Below are 20,814 nucleotides of genomic sequence, written 5' to 3' on the forward strand. Positions count from 1 at the left end.
GAATCACCGGGGATCTTGTTAAATTTAAGGTTCGGAGTCAGTGAATGCTGGGTGGGACCTGAGTCTGTATTTCTAGCAAGTACCAGGGTGAAACTGCTGCTTTGAAAATGAGGCATTCAACACTGAGAAAGTTGCAGGTTTTCTTCTTTTTATTGAGAAGTTGAGCACATGACCACATGTGCTGAGATTCTTTATAAAAGCCTTCTTTAAAATTCAGATTCTTGGATTTAATCCACCAGTTTACCCCTTCAATCAAGGAAACGTAGAGGCTCTGAAACTCTTTTAAGCCTGTACTCATGTGTCATTCGTGATGCAGTTTTTTCAAACAGGAAAAACAGACAACCTGTGTGTCATTCAGGCATCCGTTGGCCACACGCGAAAGAAAGCCTGACTATCCCGACTCGGGGATTTATTTTTCTTTTACAACAAGAAGTCTGGCTGGCGTTGGTTAGTGACTCAGCAGTTTTGGGGCCAGCTTCTTTGCAATTCTCTTGGCCTCTTCCCCATGGTTACAAGACAGCTTCTCCTGCTCCAGCTATCACATCCATCTTCAGGGGAAGAAGGAGGAAGGACAATTGCAGGTGCATTGGCCTCCGTGTACTAAGAAAGCTAACACTTTCCCAGAAACCCCTCCCATACCCAACAGGCTTCCACTTAGATCTCATTGGCCAAAATGGGTTCCATGGCTGTTCCTACCTACAAAGGAAACTGGGAAGACAGAGAAAGGATTATCATGATTAGTGTGAACCAATTAGGATCCACCACCGGGTGCTGGACTCACAGCTGCTCTGGGCACAGTTGGGATTCTGTGAGCAGAGACACAGGAGGGGACAAACATGGATGAGGCCACCAATGATGTCTGCCCTTAGTGAGCACTGACTTCTGGACAGGAGCGATCGAAGGCCAAACACCACAGCCTCTGTTCATCTTTGGCCTGTCGAAGAGCTACTCCTTCAAATGGGTTCAGGCCGTCCATCTCCCTTTATGCAACAAGTATTTCTTGGGGCGCCTGGGTGGCTCAGTCAGTTGAGTGTCTGCCTTCCGCTCAGGTCACGATCTCGGGGTCCCGGGATCGAGCCCCGCATCGGGCTCCCTGCTCTGCAGGAAGCCTGCTTCTCCCTCTCCCTACCCCCTGCTTGTGTTCCCTCTCTCGCTGTGTCTCTGTCAAAAAATAAATAAAATCTTTTAAAAATAAAATAAAATATCCTAATAAAAAACTAAAGACAGTGAATGAATGTCATTAAAAAAAAAATCAGGTGATAGGCACCTGCTGGCTCAGTGGAGATGCAACTCTTGATCACAGGGTCATGAGTTTGGGCCCCACACTGGGTGTGGAACCTACTTTAAAAAAAATTTTTTTTTTTAAAAAGACAGGCACTGGGGCGCCTGGGTGGCTCAGTTGGTTAAGCGACTGCCTTCGGCTCAGGTCATGATCCTGGAGTCCCTGGATCGAGCCCCGCATCGGGCTCCCTGCTCGGCAGGGGGTCTGCTTCTCCTTCTCTCTGCTCACGCTCTCCCTTTCTCTCTCTCAAATAAATAAAAAATATTCAAAAAAATAAACCACAAGTATTTCTTGAGCACACACTGTGTGCTGAGCACCACTTTAGGTACTGGAGACCTATGAGTCCTGTGGACCTTACAAATTGCTGTCCATTTGCAGGTAGGGAGACCCCCCAAAGGAGTCAGATGGAGTGAATGAGCCAGTCTGCTGACACGAATGGCAAATAAATGGACATCAAATTTGGCTCTTTTCTAATAGCTGTCATGGGTGTTGCAGTACAGATCTTCGTAACCAGGCAGTTAGGGAACTCACACTTAGCCTCCTCTGGGCAGCATTATTTAACACGTGGAGCCACCTTGACAGCTGGGTACTATTCTCTCCGTTTTACAGCTGGGAAAGCCAAGTCTCACCAGATTAGGAAATTCACTCACAATCACACGTTCCTGGTGGCCAAAGAATTCGAACCCGGGTCTGTCTGATCTTCATTGCTGTGTCTGTTCCTCCCCATGGTACTACCCGCTCTGCAAGAATTGCAGAAATCCACGCATAAGACAAAAACTCCCTTTAAAACTAAACTTGGGCCAGAACAGATTCCTCGAGCTTGTGGTCCACGTTACAGATGCTGACGACGGTGGCTTCACAAGGGTTCTCGGGCTGGAGGTGGAGAGCCCAAGGACGATGGGCAGCCCACCTCTCTGATACCTACCCACAGACACACACGCACCGTTGCCTCCAGGGAAGACGCTTCAAGAACGCCCTGTCCTTCTCTGCCCTGCTTTCACAAGTGTTCTGAGAAAGGCAGAGTCGGTCCTGTCTGGAGGCTGGCCGGGGTGGGAGGGTTTAGAGGAGGGAGACACAAAGGATCAAATCCGCCTGAACTTGATACCCTGTCAGTCTCTCCTCTCACCCGCCCTGAGTCCTGGATGGGCCTGCTGTCTAACTTTTGCTGTCATCTTTGCCCTGTGGTTCCCTTGAGCTCCGACTCAGGGCCCCCTCACACCCAAGTTATATGAGCTCTCAGGTGATGACCCTGCTTGTCTCATCAATTGCTGAATAACAGACTCCCCCAAAACTCAACGGCTTAAAGCCACTCTTTTCCTATTTCTTACAATTCTGGGGGTCAGGAATTCAATCAGGGCACACCGAGGACAGCTCCTTTCTTCTCCACGTGATGTCCCCAGGGGCTGGATCATCCCAGATGGCTCCTCATGCTGAGCTCTGAGGGCTCAGCTCGCAGGGCAGGGACGGCTTGCCTCGGGTCCTGTCTCTGGAGCCTCAGTTGTCTGTGGGCTGGATTCACTGCTTCTCACTCAGTGAGAAGTGTATTCTCAGGGCCTCTCCGTCCCCACATGGCTTCTTTGTGTGGTCTCTCCTTATAGCGTGGGCTTCTCAAACATGGAGGAGAAGGAAGAGCATGCAAGAAGAAGAGAAAGCTGCCAGGTCTCTTAAGGCCAGGGCTTGGAAGTCCCAGACATCCCTTCTGCCTCATTCTATTGGTCAAAGCCAATCACAGGCCTACTCAGATTCAAGAGAAAGGAAATACGCAGATCCTTCAACCTGCTCAAGACCTCAGAACTCAGGCATTCTCCCTTGGAATTCACTTTCTTTCACCTGCCTTGATGTCTCCCCAGTCACAATGAACATTCACTCATTCAACAAGGACTTATTGAGCACCTAACTCTATGCCTGATACTCTGCTAGGTGCTGAAAATGTAGCAGTATCCCAAGTGGAATAAGACTGCCCTTAGAGAGCTCACGTGCTAACGGGGAAGGCAGAAAGTAAAGACATGAACAGGTAACTTCTGCGTGGCATGGCAGGTGTGATATGTGTTGTGGGAAACAGCAAAGCTGGGAAGATGAATGAGGTGTGGAGACAAGCAGGAGGTGATGTGGTTTTGGAATGTTGGTAAGATCCAGAGCCGATGGCCAAGAAAGAATTCTTGAGACGTCTTTGGTGCAAAAAAGGTGATTTTGTTAAAGCACAGGGACAGGACAACCCTGGGGTTGTGAAGGGTGACTAATTATATACTTGGGAGCTGGGGGAGGTAAGGAAAAAGGGAGGTGTCCAAAAGGACTTTAATATGCTGAAGAAGATTCTCAGGATACTGGAGGCCTTGCTATTGTCAAGCTAGGGTTGTTTTTCCTTCTAGTAAGGGATTAACATTAAGACAGCTGGGAGCTTCCTGGAGGAATGTTATACTCTACCCATCTCAGGTCCTTGTCAGTGGGCTGCAGGTCATAAAGAAATTCAACTTTGGGGGGCGTCTGGCTGGCTTAGTCCATTAAGTGTCTCCCTTCGGCTCAGGTCATGATCCTGGAGTCCCGGGATCAAGCACAGGGGTCGGGCTCCCTGCTCTGCGGGGACTCTGCTTCTCCTTCTCCCTCTGCCCCTCCCCCCAACTCCTGTGAGTGGGCTCTCTCTCTCAAATAAATAAATAAATAAATAAAATCTTTAAGGGAAAAAAAAAGAAATTTAACTTTGTTTACATTCCTTTCTGCCTCTGTTTCCTACATCATTTTTAGAGGGGAGGGTGATGTTAGGGCTCCAGGAAATTGAGTTATGGGTTTCTGAAAGTTAGGCTATCGATAAGAATGCTTTTTCCCTGTAAATCACTAAGACATCGGTAACATGAGCGAGACTCCTGTCTTGCAGGACTGTGATCTTTATCAGTTAACCATTTGTTTTTCCCTTCCCTTAGCTTTAGGGCAGTCAGGGGTACCTGAGGACTGTCACACAAGTCCCACCTGGGAGCGGGGTGTTGTGGGGTGTCAGCTTGTGCTTTGCCCTCGGCTTGCCTTCTGCTCCCTCATCAGGAGGTACAATTTTGTTTTTTTAAGATTTATTTATTTATTTATTTATTTGAGCGAGAGAACGAGCAGGAGCAGGGCCAGAGGCAGAGGGAGAGCCCGACGCGGGGCTCGATCCTAGGACCCTGAGATCATGACCCGAGCCGAAGGCAGACGCTTAACTGGCTGAGCCATCCCGGTTCCCCTAGGAGGTACAATTTTAAAGGAGGTGGCTGGGGGGACAGGAGCAAGCGGGCCACCTGGCTGCCCGGATAAGGATGTTCCAGGCAGAGGAACATGCACGAGCTCTGCCTCCACCAGCGCACAGAGCCTTCGGGAAGTGGGAGAGCAAGGGGAGCAGGAGATGAGGTCAGGTGCCCCGGGGGCCTGGGGAAGACATTGGCTTCACTGTGAGTGAGACGAGAGGCCAGTCAGGGATTTGGGCGAAGAGTGACGGGGTTTGAGGGAGCCCAGCAGCCTGGCATGAGCGTGTGCATTAACTGTGCCCAAAACGCATGTTTTCCTGGGTTAAATCATGAGCATTGGAGGCAAGCTGAGAAATACCATTTCAGTGAAAATGTTGATTTATGAAAGTCCACTTAGCACAATATAGCAAGAGCCATAAAGCTGACCAGATGCCCTTTCACTTAATAATTCCGTGACTGGTGGGGCGCCTGGGTGGTTCAGTTGTTGGGCGTCTCCCTTCGGCTCAGGTCATGATCCCAGGGTCCTGGGATCGAGCCCCGCATCGGGCTCCCTGCTCAGCAGGAAGCCTGCTTCTCCCTCTCCCACTCCCCCGGCTTGTGTTCCCTCTCTCGCTGTGTCTCTCTGTCAAATAAATAAAAATAAATTAAAAAATAAATAATTCCGTGACTGGGAATTCATCCTGGGGAGAGAACTTAATGAAATGGTGGGGGTTTTTTTCAGGAGTGTTTTCAATAGCAATTTTTCGTTTTGTGTTTTCATACATTAATAATAATCTTTTAAAAGGTATGTACATATACTCCATCATCTGGTTGACTTCCTTACAGCCCAGAACTACCATTGGGACCGGCACTGGTGATGTAGGAAAGATGTTGGGGTTCGGAGCTGATGGCAAAGAAAGAATTCTTGAGACGTCTTGGGTGCAAAAAGGTCATTTTATTAAAGCACAGGGACAGGACCCGTGGGCAGAAAGAGCCGCACTGGGGTCATGAGGAGTGGCCCATTATATACTTTCAAATTGGGGGGTAGTTAGGGAGTTCATGAGTCTCTAAGGAATTTTGGAAGCAAGGTTTCCAGGACCTTGAGCGGCTAGCTTTGTTGGGAAAAAGTCATTTATTACTGTCTAGTAAAACCTGAGTCATGAGACCCTTCAGATGTATATTGGTGGGTCATATGCTTGGAGGAATACTGCCAACACGTATCTTGGGGGGTAGAGATAAAGGAAGTTTCCAAAGGAATTTTTATATGTTAAAGTAGACTTACAGGATCCTGGGGGTCAGGCTAAGATTGCCTTTTGCCCTTAGCCAAGTGTCAACATCGAGGCAGCTGAGTTCCTAGAGGAAGTTCCCTCTGCCTGTTTCAGGGACTTGTCAGTGGGCTATAAGTAGTAAGGAAATTTAATTTTTCTTTTGCCTTTGTTTCCCACATCACTGGGAGAAGGCGGTATTGCTTTAATTGTCATGAGTGGAGTTAATATGGAATCAGATTTAGTATTAAAAAGTGGATGCCCGCAAAGCAAACGCCAGATTATGTCACAGACTTGCTGTTTGAGACAAAAGAGCTGCAGTAAAGCGGAGAGTTGCCGGTCCTCCCTCGCCAAACCCAGAAAAATCTGCACCCTACCCTCGATTCCTATTTCTAGGCTCCGAGGGGCAGCTGACTTTCAACAGAGCATTCTCTAGCCTGTCCATGTTGTTCCTTTTAATTCCGTTTGCTTGCAGGAGTGTTTTCACTTCATTAGCAGAGTTTGATCCTTCTACTTAGTTCGATGTTTGTAACATTATAATTAAACATGAAGTTATTTACTGGACATTGGAGGTTAGTGAAACAATGATTTCCCTTTAAAAGTTGTCCGAACATTACTTGAGCGCAGTAACCAGTAGCCCGAAGCATCAGATGATTCCAAATAGCTTTCCGGGTGCTGCCTCACTGGTCACCCCTCAGGCAGGGCCCCACGCCCCTGGGCCCCCCTGGCAAGAGCACGGGAGAGTAGTCAAGGGAGCCAAAGGCTTGTCATCACCCGCCCAGGTGTCCTCTTGAAGGTCACCAGGGCTCCTCCACAAGCAGGCTCCCGACAGGTTGGTCCAGCATGGATTCGGGAGCATTCAGCTCATTTATTCTGGTGATGACCAAACTCTGGGGGAAGCAGTAGGCAGGTCTATGTCCAGAAAGTTCTCTGGCTCCCAGCTCAGGGCATCCGCTCTTCATCATCACTCAGACTCTCTCCCGGGTGATCTCAGTCATCCCCTTCTGCACAGCCTGCTCCGAACCCCTCTCCAGCTTCCCTGTCTCCATGGCAGCAAGAAGTCAACGTCCTAGTCTCCTCTGTGTCATCCGGCCTCCGCCCCTAATGTCTGCTGAGTAGGACAGGATCTGGTGGACGGAGCTGTGTTTGCGCCTAATCCCGTTGCTTTCATCCTTTTTCTCCCCTACCAATACAGTATGACACGCCAGAGATTCCTGACCAAGTCCTAATCCAGAAAATGTCCTTCCTGCTCAATGCCCACCCCACCCGCACCCCTGGTAATCTGGCCCTTGAGGCGATCGCCTCTAAAATACAGAGAAACCAAATTCCCACTAACTGCTCCATCACATAAACTCTTCTTTGATGCTCTGGTAGAAAAACACAGCTGTGCGTTACACACTGGGTAACTTGGCCGGGTTTCGTCACTAAAAGATTTTAAATCCTCTGCCTGATGTTGAGAGTACTGAAGATTTTTCTTTTTCTTTTCTGTAATTTCAAAGAAGAAATTCCCCCAATCTCTCATGCTAGAACTTGGAGGGTGAAACAGTCCATGGAGCCAAAGCCAAAGCTTTTCTCATGGAGTAACACCTCCATCTTGTGGCCTTGCTGGTTATTGCAAGTAGATCGGGTTACCTGCAATACTCTGACTAGTGCTACCATCATCATCGAGGATCTTAGATCCCGGAGACAACTTGAGAAGTCCTCTAATTCCATTTCCTGTCTTCAAACAGGAAGGGTTTATTAGCGCCACTATTTCTTTATTGTACCAGCCCAGAGAGGTTAAGAGGCTTGTCCGAGGTCACACAGCTAATACGTGGAGTATCTTACCCCAGGCTCCTGCAGTCCTCTGACCGCTTTTTAGGAAGAGGAAACCCTTCTTCAAACTAAATTCTACCAATTATAAAACCCAAATGCGAAGGTGTTCTGGTTAAAGTGCCAGCCCCTTGGTTCAGCACACCTTGAAAATCAGGATCCCACACCAGGGGCTGCTTCCCTGGTGAATCCATGAGGAAACATCGTGGGGGAGCGGGGGGGAAAGACTGGGGAAGGATCCCTGGGAAGATGTCCTTCCATTCGGAGGTAGTTTATCTGACCAGTTTCCTGTTCTGGCCAGACAAGTCCCTTTTATTAAAACACCTCTCTTCTTATCATGATTATTAGCAGCTCTTCATTTTTACATGTCTCTTCCCAAGAGAATCTCTAAGTTGATTTGTTTGCAATTTCCAGTAAATGTTTTAAACCTCCAGTGACCGTGTGAATGGCAACATTGGCCTTGGGGGTGACAGCGGCAGGAAGGCATGGGGGAGCGTCCTCCATGCCAGGCTCTGGCCCGGGAGCAGATGGGTCTGATGCAGTGAGAGTATTCTAGCAGACGCAAGAGCAGAGGGTCAGAGAAAGGAGCAGCGAACTGCAGGGAGGTAGGGGAAGCTTTCGGTTACGCTTTTAGTCAGCCGTCCAGCAGATCAGGCTGGTTCCACGTGTCAAGCCTTTAAACACGAGAGACGAGATCTCTGGTCTCATAAAGCTTACGTTCTAGTTGGAGAAGATAGACACTAACAACTAAACAAGTAGATGAATAGGAAAGTTTCTGATCGTGACTCTGCATTGTGGGGAGCAACGTTAGAGAGCCTGGTCTGAGGAGAGGCATTGGGGCCCCGTCTGGAAGTGTGAGAAAGAGCGAGCTAGAGGGAAAGCGGAGATGTTGGTCGAAGGGTACAAACTTCCAGTTACAGGGTGAGTAAGTCCTGGGGATCGAGGGCACAGCAGGGTGACTATAGTGAACAGTACCACACTGTATACTGGAAAGTTGCTAAGAGAAGAGATCTCAGATGTTCTCATCACAGAAAAGCGGTGCTCGTTACGTGAGGCAGTGAAGCCTTTGCTAACTCTACTGGGGTAACATTTCATAATATGTATGTGTATCAAATTGGCACATTGTACACCTTCAAATTACACGATGTTATAGGTCAATCATACCTTAATGATGCTGGGGAGAACTTTAATAATCAATCAATCAATCAATCACCAAAATAGCACCATAATTTTTTTTTTTTAAGCCAGGCACTCTGACTCAGAAAGCTCAAGGGCACCGCTGCCTTTTTCTTCTTCCAGGAGGGGGCGCTGATGAGTGCGCCAGCCAACCCCATCCAAAGCCAGCACCTGGAATTTTCCGCTAATGCATCACCCTCTTCAACTTAGCTCCTCAAAAACTCCGTAGCAAGATCAAAATGGTCAGTGAAGACAGATTTAGGGTGTAGGTGGTAGAAGCAAAGGGAGAAAAAGAAGATTTAGGCTAGAGAGTATGTCCAAAGTCATTGACCACAATTTTTTGTTTCACTTTTCATGTTGAAAATATGTATATATTTTTTAAATTAACATTTTATTATATAAAACTTCAATCACAAACAAAATTATAGAGATAATAGTTCAGTGAAATACCATGGACCCATCTCCCACATCGGCAAACACCAACTTTAGTCGTTCTGCCTTCATATACCTCCTCCTTCTGGTCACTCATTTATTAAACAAAATTTCTGTGCTGTCATTTTTAAAAAGCGAATCCAAGACATTGAATTACTTCACCAGTAAATACTTTAGGATATGTCTCTAACAGACCAGGATTCTTTTTCATTAAGCATAAGCACAATACCATTGTCATAGCAAGCTAAATGTAAAACAATTCTTTAACGTATTTGTTTTTTAACATTCTATTTTTGAAATAAGTTCATTTCTGAAAAAGTTATTTTATTGCACTTTTTTAACTTTTTTTAAAAAAGATGTTATTTATTTATTTGAGAGGGAGAGAGCACAAGCAGGGAAGGTGGCAGGCGGAGGGAGAGGGAGAAGCAGGCTTCCCGCTGAGCAGGGAGCCCGATGCGGGGCTCGATCCCAGGACCCAGGGATCATGACCTGAGCTGAAGGCAGACGCTTAACGACTGAGCCACCCAGTTGCCCCAGCCAATCTCTTTTAAAACACAAAAAAGCCTTATTTTGATTACAGTTATAATACATGTCCATTATTAAACACTCAAACAACATAGAAAAATATAAAGAAGAAAAGAAAATAGTAAAATTCTCCTTCAGAGAAACCTCCGTTAACCCTTTGAGCACCCTTCCAGATAGTTCCTGCGTCTGCATACCAAAGATACTGTTACATGCCTGATGGCCTGGGGCTCCTCCTGGACATTTGTCTTAAGCAGTGCTGTCTGCATCTGTAAAAACAGACTTGGTGAACTGTCTCCAAGAGAGCAGGAAATAACATGGCTTAGACCAGTGGTTCTCAACCAAGAACAATTCTGCCCCTCAGGGGGACATTTTTGGCAATGTCTGGAGACATTTTTGGTTGTCACAACTGGGGAGAGGAGGCTGCCTCTGGCATCTAGTGGGGAGAGGTCAGGGATGCTGCTAAACATCCTACAAAGCACAGGGCAGCCCCCACAACGAAGAATTTTCTGGCTCAAAATGTCAATAGGGCCCAAGTTGAAAAACCCTGCCTGAGGTTGTTTCATTTCTAGGAGATGATAAATATTAGAACCAGGAGGGTCAGTCTGCTAGAATACTCTGGTCTGATTATACCTGTTGTTAAACTTTAAAATACTTCTGTACTGGTTTTCAAAGAGCTCCCCACAACCAGGGGCCCTCTGCCTGGGCCCTCCCCCAGCCTCCAGCGCAGCCCCAGCACAGCATGGAAGGGTCTAGAGCTGGTGTAGACAGAGAAGGGGCGCCTCCAAGACCAGGCTGCACTCGGCCGCAACCGCTTTGATGAGGCAGGGCTCAGGCCTGACGCCCTGTTCTGTTGAGATTCTAGCCCTCCCCTCAGGTAATGAGGGAGGAAAATCGAAGGCAGGAGAAACTTCTCATTCTCACACATAGAAATGTTTAACAATTTCTTCATAAATATTTCCTATTATTGTTAATAGTCGTAGTAGTAACATTTATTTCAAATTAGCCATTCTTTTTTTTTTTTTTTAATGAAAAGAGCTTTATTTTATCCTGCTTATACTTGTAATACATGTTGATTATTAAACATCCAAACACAACAGCAACCTTTCTGTTTGGGGTGAGAATTTCTGCTTGTGGTATCTTAATAATAGCTCTGCTAGACATGGGAGAAGCCCACCTCTGGGAGCACAGAGGGGAAGAAGTTAGATACCCTTCACTGCCAGTCATCCGGGACAAAGGAGGAAGGGGGTCACCCCCAGCGTGGAGCTGCAGATCAGATGCAGGCGTTCTGGACAGACTGCCTTTTGTCTGCTCCCCTAGGACGGAAGAAGAAGCCTCTCGAGTTCTGCGCAGACCTTTAAAACAATTCTGGGGGAAGGACTTCAGAAGCCAAGGGCTGGGAAAACTGTGCAGGAGAATATCTGATTATTTCTAAATGTTATCTTGAAAAGAAAAGAAAGAGGCTTTGTTGAGAAACTTTCCTGCTGGTATCTGCCTCCGGGAGTCCTGAACCTTCCACTCACCACTCTAGAGAAAGAAACTATTGATGACTTTAGGTCCTACCAAGGAGAAAGGAGTCCCGTGATCTTTGGCCAGCAATTCCCTGGAGACACATGAAATCAGACATGCTGTTTTGTAGCCGGCTTTTGAGTGGAAGCACTGTGGGCATATTTCCATGTAAATGAGCATAGAACCGCGACCATGTGCAATGGCTATCTAGCCTTCCACTGTCAGGATGGAGCATACTGGGGGTAGCCTGCTGTCTACAGGTGGGTGTCTTACTAAAATTGCTGCAGGCACCAGCCCTATAATTAAATCTTGGTGAAATTTTCCATGGGATAGTTTCCTGGAAGTGGGATTGGTGTCCTGGGCTCCTTCTCCAAGATTGCAAAGATCCATGGGTGGGGAATAAAGAGCATTTTTTTTTTTTTTGACAGAGAGAGAGAGAGCGCACAAGTAGGCAGAGCGGCCTGCAGAGGCAAAGGGAGAAGCAGGCTCCCTGCTGAGTGGGGAGCCCGATGCGAGGCTCGATCCCAGGTCCCTGGGATCATGACCCGAGCCGAAGGCAGACGCTCAACCGACTGAGCCACCCAGGTGCCCAATAAAGAGCATTTTTAAGAAGCCCCAGAAAATATGTTCCCAGGACCAAATGCCACGAGTGAGGCTTATCCCAAACCGGAAGCCCGAGGCTTCTGGACCTGTGGTGTTCAGCCCAGCCAACCTGACCTCATCCCAGAACCATTTCTCCTCCCTCTGACAACACCCAGGGCATCTCTCAGGCCTGGGATCCAGTGACACAAGATATGACAGGCCCCAGACCATGGGGGGGGGGTGGAGGGGGTGGCTTTACCTGCCAGAGGGAGGTCTAGTTCTGCAGCCTTTTTCATCCATCCCCTCCCAGCCTGCCCTGCCTGTCCCAGGCCTCCAGGGAGTCAGGGAAGTTGCTGACCTGTCCCCTGGGGGAATAATTGTATTAGTGATAAGGTGGCCTCTGGCGGCTTCGTCAGCAGATTCAAGGCTTTGGGCTGGGTAATCCTTTGGCGTCTGCCCCAGCAGCTGGTGGTCACAAATCGGGAGCGAGCCCCTGCCCCCAGCCCCGCTGGGCTGTCATCCAGCACCGTCCAGGCTCTGGCTGGGCCTGACTTGCCCAAGAACAGAGGGTCAGGGTGAGAGAGGAGCCGGGCTGACCCCCGTGAGAGGTCAACGTAATAAAGTCCAAACAGCGTAAGAACGGGCACGTCAAACACGGCTAGTGTCTTTTATTCTGACGGACTTATTTTTTGCCATTCTAAGTACCACATAGTCACTACAGAATATCGGGAAAATAAAGACAAGTTAAAAATGAGCTACTGTGCTCTAAGTGCCTTGTCATCCACACGCCCAGCTGACCTGAAACTTTGAACCCAGTCCCTGGAACCTTCCATCGGCTGAGGAGGGAAAGGTGACCTGGACTGAGGTCCAACCCTGGGACAAGACCCGGCACCTGTCCCCCAGGGCGGCCTGCTCTCCTTCTCCTCGGGAACAACGCTCGCTCGCCATGGGCACCAGCTACCTTCTGCTGCTAAAGCCAAAGAGATGCTCAGTCTTCTTTGAAGAGCGCCATGGGGGAAAGCAGGAGTCTGGGGATCCGACACCAGTCTGGAACTCCTGACTCCGCCCCCAGGCTCCTCTCCTTCTCCGCAGCTGTGTGGCCAGAAGCGATTTGCTTAACCTCTCTGAGACTCGGTTTCCTCACCTGTGGGTTGAGGTTTGCTGTGAGGTTTGGGTATGATGTCGGGAGTATTTGCACTTGCTTTCTCCTTCTTACTACTGGTGATGCAAAGACGTCGGAGGACACTTGACCTGGATGATGGCTTCATCCTCGAATCTTCCCCTTCCCTTGCTCCCAGGACCCATGCTGTCCTGATTTTCCCAGTGGCTCTTCCTTGGCCCAGACCTCCAGGGTCCGAGGCCCTCAGCTCAGCCCTGGGCGCTTTCCTCCCTGCACGGCACACGTATGCTCAGGGCGGCCCCTCAATCTGGGGGCTTCGGTGACCATCTCCGTGGACAAGCTGGGGACGGGCTGGTTGAGGCGTGTGGAGTCGGTCTCCACACCTGAACTCTGGGTGGGTCTGTGGGTGGAAGCTCCGGCCCAGACCCAGGCAGGGATCAAGGGGTCATGGAAGCCGGGTGTGTGTGCGAGATCCCCCAAGGAGAGCTGAAAAGGTCCTCTGGGGCCTGCTCTGGGGCACCCTGAGGTGATGACCATTCAGAGTGGGGAAGAAGATGGTAAAGACATGCTCTAGAAGTAGGAGAGACAAGCTTTGGGAAGGAGGAATCAAGTACATCAAGTTTAAGGGAGATGCCCCAGGCTGTGGAGGTTAGATGGAGCTAGAGACTGTCCAGTAGAGGGCCCTGAGGGCTGCCTGTCTGGAGGGGTGCAGGTGAGCGCAGAGGCAGGGGAGGTCAGGTATGGGGCCTCCGCCTGGTGGCCTCGATCTTCTGAGGCCCCAGAAAGCGGATTACCCCACAAAGCCCCTCGAGCTGACTTCCCAAATCCCCAGTAGTGCTTCCCTGTCACAATGAGGGTTAACCCCACTTACACAAAGGCCCGCCCCTCCTCCTCTGTCCCCTTCACTCCATGATCCTTCCAGAAACTTCTCACTGTTCCCCCTCCCCCTTGGGCTCTAAGCCTAAGCCAAGCTCTGCCCCCCACCCCCAGAGGTGCAGAGGTCTGCTGAGGATGGGTGGTGTCTTCTAGACCAACCCGGCTGTCCTGGGCAGGGGGTGAGAGTGGGGGTGGGGGCAGAGGAGCAGGGAAAGGAAAGGCAATTTCCTGAGGCTTGCTCTGTGACTTCCTCAGAGAAATCATCATAGTAACAGCCCCCATCACGTATTATGCTCTTACTGAGTACTGGGCACTGCAACTTTTGATACCCCTTTTCACAGACACGGAAACTGAAGCTCAGAAAGGCTAAATCACTGGCTCAGGGCTGGGCCGTGTGACTGGCCTGAGCGGGAGCAGGGATTTAAATTTGACTCTGTCTGAGCTCTCTCCACACTCCCTCTGGAGCCGGGGCTTGGTCCGGTGGAGGCCCAGACTCCTCCTTTGGCCTCCTCACCTCACAACCACAATGGGCTTGAGCTGGGAGGACGGGGTCTGGGGACAGCAGAGAGGCTGGCCTGCCTGGGACGGTGAGGCCGGGTGGGGGAAAGGAGGGGAGGCCACTTGAGAGCCTGGAGCCAGGCTCAGGGGCTGGGTCCTCACGCCCTCCCATCCTGCAGGCCCCGCTCCCCAGGAGCCTACAGCTCCTCTTCGGCTCCTCACAGACCTGAAGGAGACTCTCCACCTTGGCCCCAGGCCTTCCTGCCTCCTGGCCAGCCTCAGACCCTACATTAGACCCATTCCCCTGTGTGATGGGCGCCACCTCTGTGCTGGATGTGTGGGGAGCCCCCTTCCAGGATTTGAGGGTCCTGGGCCCTAAGTGGTTCCTTATCAAGGGTTCAGGTGGGAACCATGAGGGTGGAAGGCTGGAGCCCCAGTGAACGCTATATACCTGGAGCCTCACATGCACACAGATGCACATACTCCTCCCAGACATAACTTGCTCCCAGACACATGCCCAGCAGCTCAAAGAGATTTAAAGTCCTGGGGGACCTGGAGTCCTCACCTCCCTTCGAGATTTGGCATTGGATGGCCAGCCCGCTGAGAGCACAGGGCAGAAGGGACCAGGGACACTGGGCAGCTCGGGGGTTGGGGGGGGCTCCGGGGGCACCTTGGTGACGCCGCAGGTGTGGCCGGTTGATCCCCTGTGGAGACAGTAAAGATTAAGAGGATCATAAGCTGCGTCCAGCACTGCCCTGGGAGAAGTCTCCTAGAGCCAGAGCCGCTGTGGTGAGGGGAAGTTGGGGCAGCTCTGAGTTCAGACAGACAGACAGACAGACGGGAGGCCGGAGGACAAAGAGGAGAGACTTGGGAGGGAGTGAGGGAGACCACCAGGGCCAGGGAGGGGGACAAGTAGAAACAGGAGACAGGCGCACCAGGAGAGGCACAGAGGTCAAAAGAGGGAGGCCAAGGGTGGGCCCACTCAGAGCGCCTCCCTCAGGAAGGCAGGTGCAGGCTGCCCTGGGACCCACCAGCACTGGGCCCACTGCCCGAGCCTGAGCTCCAACATGGCTGCAGCCGGGCCGGCGACGGTGGCTGCCTCCAGGAAGGAGTCCCCGGGCAGGTGGGGCCTGGGAGAGGAGCCCGCAGGTAGGGCTTTCCTGGAGGTGGGGTCTGGGCCCTCGGGGAGTGCAGCGTGGACCAGAGGGTCGCAGGGACCCTGAAAGGCGCCCCAAGGGCTGTGGGCAAGAGTGAGGGAACAGGCGGCAAACCCAGAACCCTCGGTGGTGGGCAGAGCCAGGATGGCACAGGAAGGGAGAGCGCCGCAGCCTTCGGGTGTGGCCGCGGAGGCTTCTGTGCGAGGCCAGAGCCTGAAGCCACCGGCAGAGGGGGCACGGGGGGCGGGCCGGCGGAGGCCGGCGCTAGCCCGGGGAGGGGCGCGCGGTGCGGTGTCTGCACCAGAGGGGCTGGCGCTTTAACTGTGGGCGGGGCCGGGCTGGCGGGGCGGGCTCGCGGAGCCGGTGGGAGGGAGGGGCGCCACCCAGCCGGGCCCCTGCCCCCCTCAGGCGCGGGCCCCTCGCTGCAGTGTCGCGTGTGCGGGGACAGCAGCAGCGGGAAGCACTATGGCATCTACGCCTGCAACGGCTGCAGCGGCTTCTTCAAGAGGAGCGTGCGGCGGAGGCTCATCTACCGGTGAGGGGGGCCCGCCTAGGACGGCCCTGCCCCTCCCGCCCCTGCGGGACCCTGCGCGGGGTGTGTCGGGGGAGGACGTTCTCAGCGGCGGAGGGACTGGGCCAAGCATGTCCCAAACCCACGGCCGAGGGCCTGGGTGGTGGGGCACTGACACCCTGGGCGCCCTCGGCCTGCAGGTGCCAGGTGGGGGCGGGGATGTGCCCGGTGGACAAGGCCCACAGGAACCAGTGCCAGGCCTGCCGCCTGAAGAAGTGCCTGCAGGAGGGCATGAACCAGGACGGTGAGTCGGGGCGCATCCCAGAGACGAGTGACGGAAGAGATGGGGGCCCAGGCCCGGGGGGTGTCCTGACCCTTCCTGCCTCCGCAGCTGTGCAGAATGAGCGCCAGCCGCGGAGCTCGGCCCAGCTGCGGCTGGCTAGCGTGGAGTCAGACCCGGAGCCCCGGCTGGAGCCCCTGGGGGCCCCCCTGGCCCCGGCGGGGCCCAGCCCACGGGGCCCCACGCCTGTTTCTGCAGCCAGAGCCCTGGGGCCTGGGGCCCTCACGCCGCCGGGGCACCACCACTTCATGGCCAGCCTTATAACAGCCGAAACATGTGCTAAGCTGGAGCCAGAGGATGGTAAGTGGGAGGCCGGCTGGGGCCCTGAGCAGCCCCTGCCCCGGCCCCAGACTGGGAGCTGATGTCACCACCTCCTCCTCCAACAGCCGACGAGAATATTGATGTCACCAGCGATGATCCCGAGTTCCCCTCATCCCCATACTCCTCCTCATCGCCCTGTGGCCTGGACAGCATCCACGAGACATCAGCTCGCCTTCTCTTTATGGCCGTCAAGTGGGCCAAGAACCTGCCGGTGTTCTCCAACCTGCCCTTCCGCGATCAGGTGTGTGTGTCGGGGGATGCCCTTGAGTCAGCTGCGTCGGGAGCGCATACAGCCCCTCGCAGGTGATGACTGGGGGTGCCCGAAGCTCGGCGATGGTCACGGTTGGGATGCACATGTCTCTGAGTCAGTGTTGGTCAGGGATCCATGTCTCAGGGATGTGACCACTGGGGGCGCTCACATCTCTGGGCAGAGGTGATAGTGGGCTGTGCACCTTGGGGATGATGGTGGCTAGGGCCACTCAGGGATTTGAAGGCAGTGCCTATGGTCCGCTGGGTCTTTTCTCCTCCTGGACAAAACCTCAGGTCCTACAGTCCCTCTGTATGTGACAGGGCTGTCTGCACACCCTGAATAGTGCAAGTGGGAGACTCTGGGCTCTCTAGGAGCACAGACGCCTCTGACTTCAGGGTTCGAGTTTCCGCCTAACCTCTTCACCTGTAGGACTTCCCTCTGAGCTTCTCAAGGGCAAGCAGACCTGTCACGATAAACCCAGGAAGAGAGGCACACTGAGGGTCTGAGCACTTGGCCAGTGGTTTGGATGGAGCAGCTCAGAGGTCAGGCCGAGTCTGCTGAGCACACTCAACTTGGGACGCTTGTGGGGACTGTCCCTAAGGCTGCCCAGCTGCCATGGCTCTAGGCTTTCCTAAATGTTCCAGTTGAGGCTCTGGAGGGAATGCATAGAGCATCTTGGAGCCTAGGCAGCTGGGCCAGATCATACCAAATCCCAGAGCCCTGGGCCTCTGGCTCAATGTCAGGCAGAGGTCAGGAGATGGTCTGGGCATCCAGGGGCAGCCCTTCCTTTCCTAGGGCCCCGGAGAAGGTGGCAGAGGTTCAGGCTGAGCCAGAGATGTTGGATCTCCGCCATCATGCTCGCTCCTTCTTTGAGTACAGGTGATCCTGCTGGAGGAGGCATGGAGTGAACTCTTCCTCCTCGGGGCCATACAGTGGTCTCTGCCTCTGGACACCTGCCCACTGCTGGCCGCGCCCGAGGCCCCCGCTGCTGGCAGCTCCCAGGGCCGGTTGGCACTGGCCAGTGCAGAGAGCCGCATCCTGCAGGAAACAATCTCACGGTTCCGAGCCTTGGCGGTGGACCCCACAGAGTTCGCCTGCATGAAGGCCCTGGTCCTCTTCAAACCAGGTAGCTGAGTCTTTGCCCAAGCCTTACGGAAGTGTGGTAAATGGAAATTCCAGTGATTTCCTTCTGCCTCTCCCTCTGCCTCCACCACCCCACAGAGACCCGGGGGTGTGCAGGCTTCTTCCCTGGGGAGCAGGAGGAGTGAGGTGCAGGGCTGGGTTCACTCCGCCTGAGGGCCCTGGCTGACTGTGGCGGGGGCAGGCCGGACGGGCTGGGAGAAGAGCTCACTGCCGATGCTTCTCTCCAGAAACTCGGGGCCTGAAGGATCCTGAGCACGTGGAGGCCTTGCAGGACCAGTCCCAAGTGATGCTGAGCCAGCACAGCAAGGCACACCACCCCAGCCAGCCTGTGAGGTGACCTGAGCACCTGCCTCCCTGCCCATCTGTCCCTTCACCTCTTTACCCTCCCCCTCCCCCCCCACCACTTTGACACCATCCCTGGTGTCACTCATTAGATGGCCCAAAGGTCTGATTCAACCAGCACGAATCCAGCATCTCCTGTGTGCCAGGTCCCAGGGGTGGGGACCAAAATGAGCAGAAGACAAAGTTGTTGCCTTCCCAGGATGCCCAGCACAGTGGCCCCACTACAGATGAGAACCACCCCCATCAGATAGTGAGGGGTTCGGATACCTCTATCTCTCGCTACGCATCCAGGTAGACAGCTCGGGCAGGAGCCTGGTTTGGAAGGTGTAACAGATTGCTGCCAGCAGAAGGTAGGAGATTAAGCTAGAACAGCGTTCTGGGGCCAGCCAGTCCAGGACCTCGAATGCCGGCCGAAGGCCATATGGGGTTTGGTAGGCAGAGGGGAGCCACTGCAGGCTTTTGAGCAGGAGGGCGTTGTACACAGAGCTAGAGTGAGTCCAGAGTACATGACCGGGGAGGGAAGCACGCACTGCCATCCTCCAGGGGAGTCCCTGGTGTCCTGCTCTGTGGGAGTGGTTGTAGGGAGAGGACAGTTGCAGGGGCCTCCAGGAGTCAGAATGCGTCCGACTTGGTACATGGATGGATGTAAGGAGCAAGAGAAGAGGTGCTATTTGGGAGAAGCGGGAGTCAAGAAATAAAAAGGAAAGTCAGGAGGAAGAGGTAGTTTTGAGGGACCATGACCAGGTCTGTTGGAGCTCCGGGGAACATCCCATAGGGATGCACTTGGCTAAGCCACATGCATGGATGAGAGCCCTGCTGTGGCTGGGTTTGGGGGCAGTAGCTACTGAGAGGCTGTGAGCGTGGCTGGTGGTGACCCACTAAGTTTAATTTCAGATCCACTAGGGGACGAATACCTCCAGTTTGAAAAACAATTTCTCTACTTGACTTTCTAGTTACTTCTTCCTGAAACTCCCTAGCTCAGAAAAACAAGAGAGGAAGGAACAAGCATAAGACGTGCAACTTCTCTGTCCCACCCACTTGGCACTTGCAAGAGAAAGAAAGCCCTTGGGTTGAAACAAATAAGTCCCGCAGATAACTGGGAGATGAGGGAAGGCCTCCCACAGACCTCCACGGTGGGAGTTGAGCGTGGAGCTGCCCCACTTTGAAGTGGCCTCCTTGATGTTGGGCAGTGACCTCTGTTGATCCCTCCCATCTGTCTTTTGGGCCTTCACCATCTACCTTCTCTGCACTGGGGATCCTTGCCTTGGCAGATGGTTTGTTTGATTGATGGATGGATTGATTGATCGATTTGTTCATTCATTCATTCATTCATTCATTCATTCATTCATTCATTCAGTAGGCTGCACACCCAGCGTGGAGTGCAAGGTGGGGCTTGAACTCACGACCTTGAGATTAAGACCTGAGCTGAGATCAAGAGTTGGATGCTTAACTGACTGAGCCCTTTTTAAAAAAAATTTTTTTTAATGGTTCTTATTTAAAACTGCAGTTTCTTTTCTTAGGATGAGTATCTCTTTGGCACACAAAAATTATGCTTCAACTTCAGAACACTTTCACTAATGGCTATTCTATCATCCTACTGGACTTACAGAGAGGCATTTATATTCTTATTCAAATATGCATAGTATTAATCATCTCATAATTATCATAATCATATATATGATTAACACATTCTATATAGCATTAATATAAATAACTTCTCACTTTACAATCTTTGCACATAATAAACAATATTTATTCACTATTTTTATCCCAGTGCCCCCATGACTCATGCTCAGAAGCTGGTAATAAAACTAATGGTGTCCTCTCTCCCGTTCAGGTTTGGGAAATTGCTCCTGCTTCTCCCATCTTTGAGGTTTATCACGTCCGAACGAGTTGAGCTCCTCTTCTTCCGCAAGACCATAGGGAATACTCCAATGGAGAAGCTCCTTTGTGATATGTTCAAAAACTGAGGGAGGAGGAAGTAAATGGGTCCAACTACTTTAGGAAACAGCCAACTGAAGGCACTCACTTGCCTGCCCTGTGACCCAGCAATCCCACCTGTAGGTATGTGTTCCAGGCAGAAATATCCACCAAAAGATATTATGAAAATATTCACAGCAGCTTTATTCATAATAGCCCCTGATAGTACATCGGCAGTAGGATGAATTAATAAATTATGGTATATTCATTTAATGGAAAATGGCAATCAAGAAGAATCAACTACCAACACATGTGACAACATGGATGAATTTCGCAGACATAAAAGTAGAAGGAAAGAACTTTGCCAGGCACAGCTTCTGCTTATACAAAGTTCATGAACAGGCAAGACTAACTGGTGGTGGCGGAAGCTGGAATAGTGTTTACCCCTGGAGTAGGGAGGTGGGGTGGTTGGAAAGGGGCCCAGAGGAGCCCTCTGGTGACTAGAAATGTTCTTGATGTTGACCTAGGTGGTGGTTTCACAAATTCTCTCATTCATAAAAATTGA

The 20,814-nt window shown here is 51.9% G+C and overlaps 1 protein-coding gene across 1 annotated transcript; it reads left to right on the forward strand.

Annotated features, from left to right (window-relative positions):
* The first annotated feature begins 15,332 nt into the window (after positions 1-15,332).
* NR2E3 (nuclear receptor subfamily 2 group E member 3) lies at positions 15,333-20,299 on the forward strand. Its single transcript, XM_034994623.1, has 8 exons — positions 15,333-15,414; positions 15,831-15,957; positions 16,134-16,237; positions 16,325-16,573; positions 16,660-16,835; positions 17,724-17,970; positions 18,215-18,320; positions 20,167-20,299. The coding sequence occupies exons 1-8, from the start codon at positions 15,333-15,335 to the stop codon at positions 20,297-20,299; spliced, it is 1,224 nt and encodes a 407-aa protein (XP_034850514.1).
* The last annotated feature ends 515 nt before the right edge of the window (positions 20,300-20,814 follow it).

This window comes from Mirounga leonina, unplaced genomic scaffold (genome assembly GCF_011800145.1).
Source record: "Mirounga leonina isolate KUSES-001 unplaced genomic scaffold, KU_Mleo_1.0 Mir_91, whole genome shotgun sequence".
Taxonomy (NCBI): domain Eukaryota; kingdom Metazoa; phylum Chordata; class Mammalia; order Carnivora; family Phocidae; genus Mirounga; species Mirounga leonina.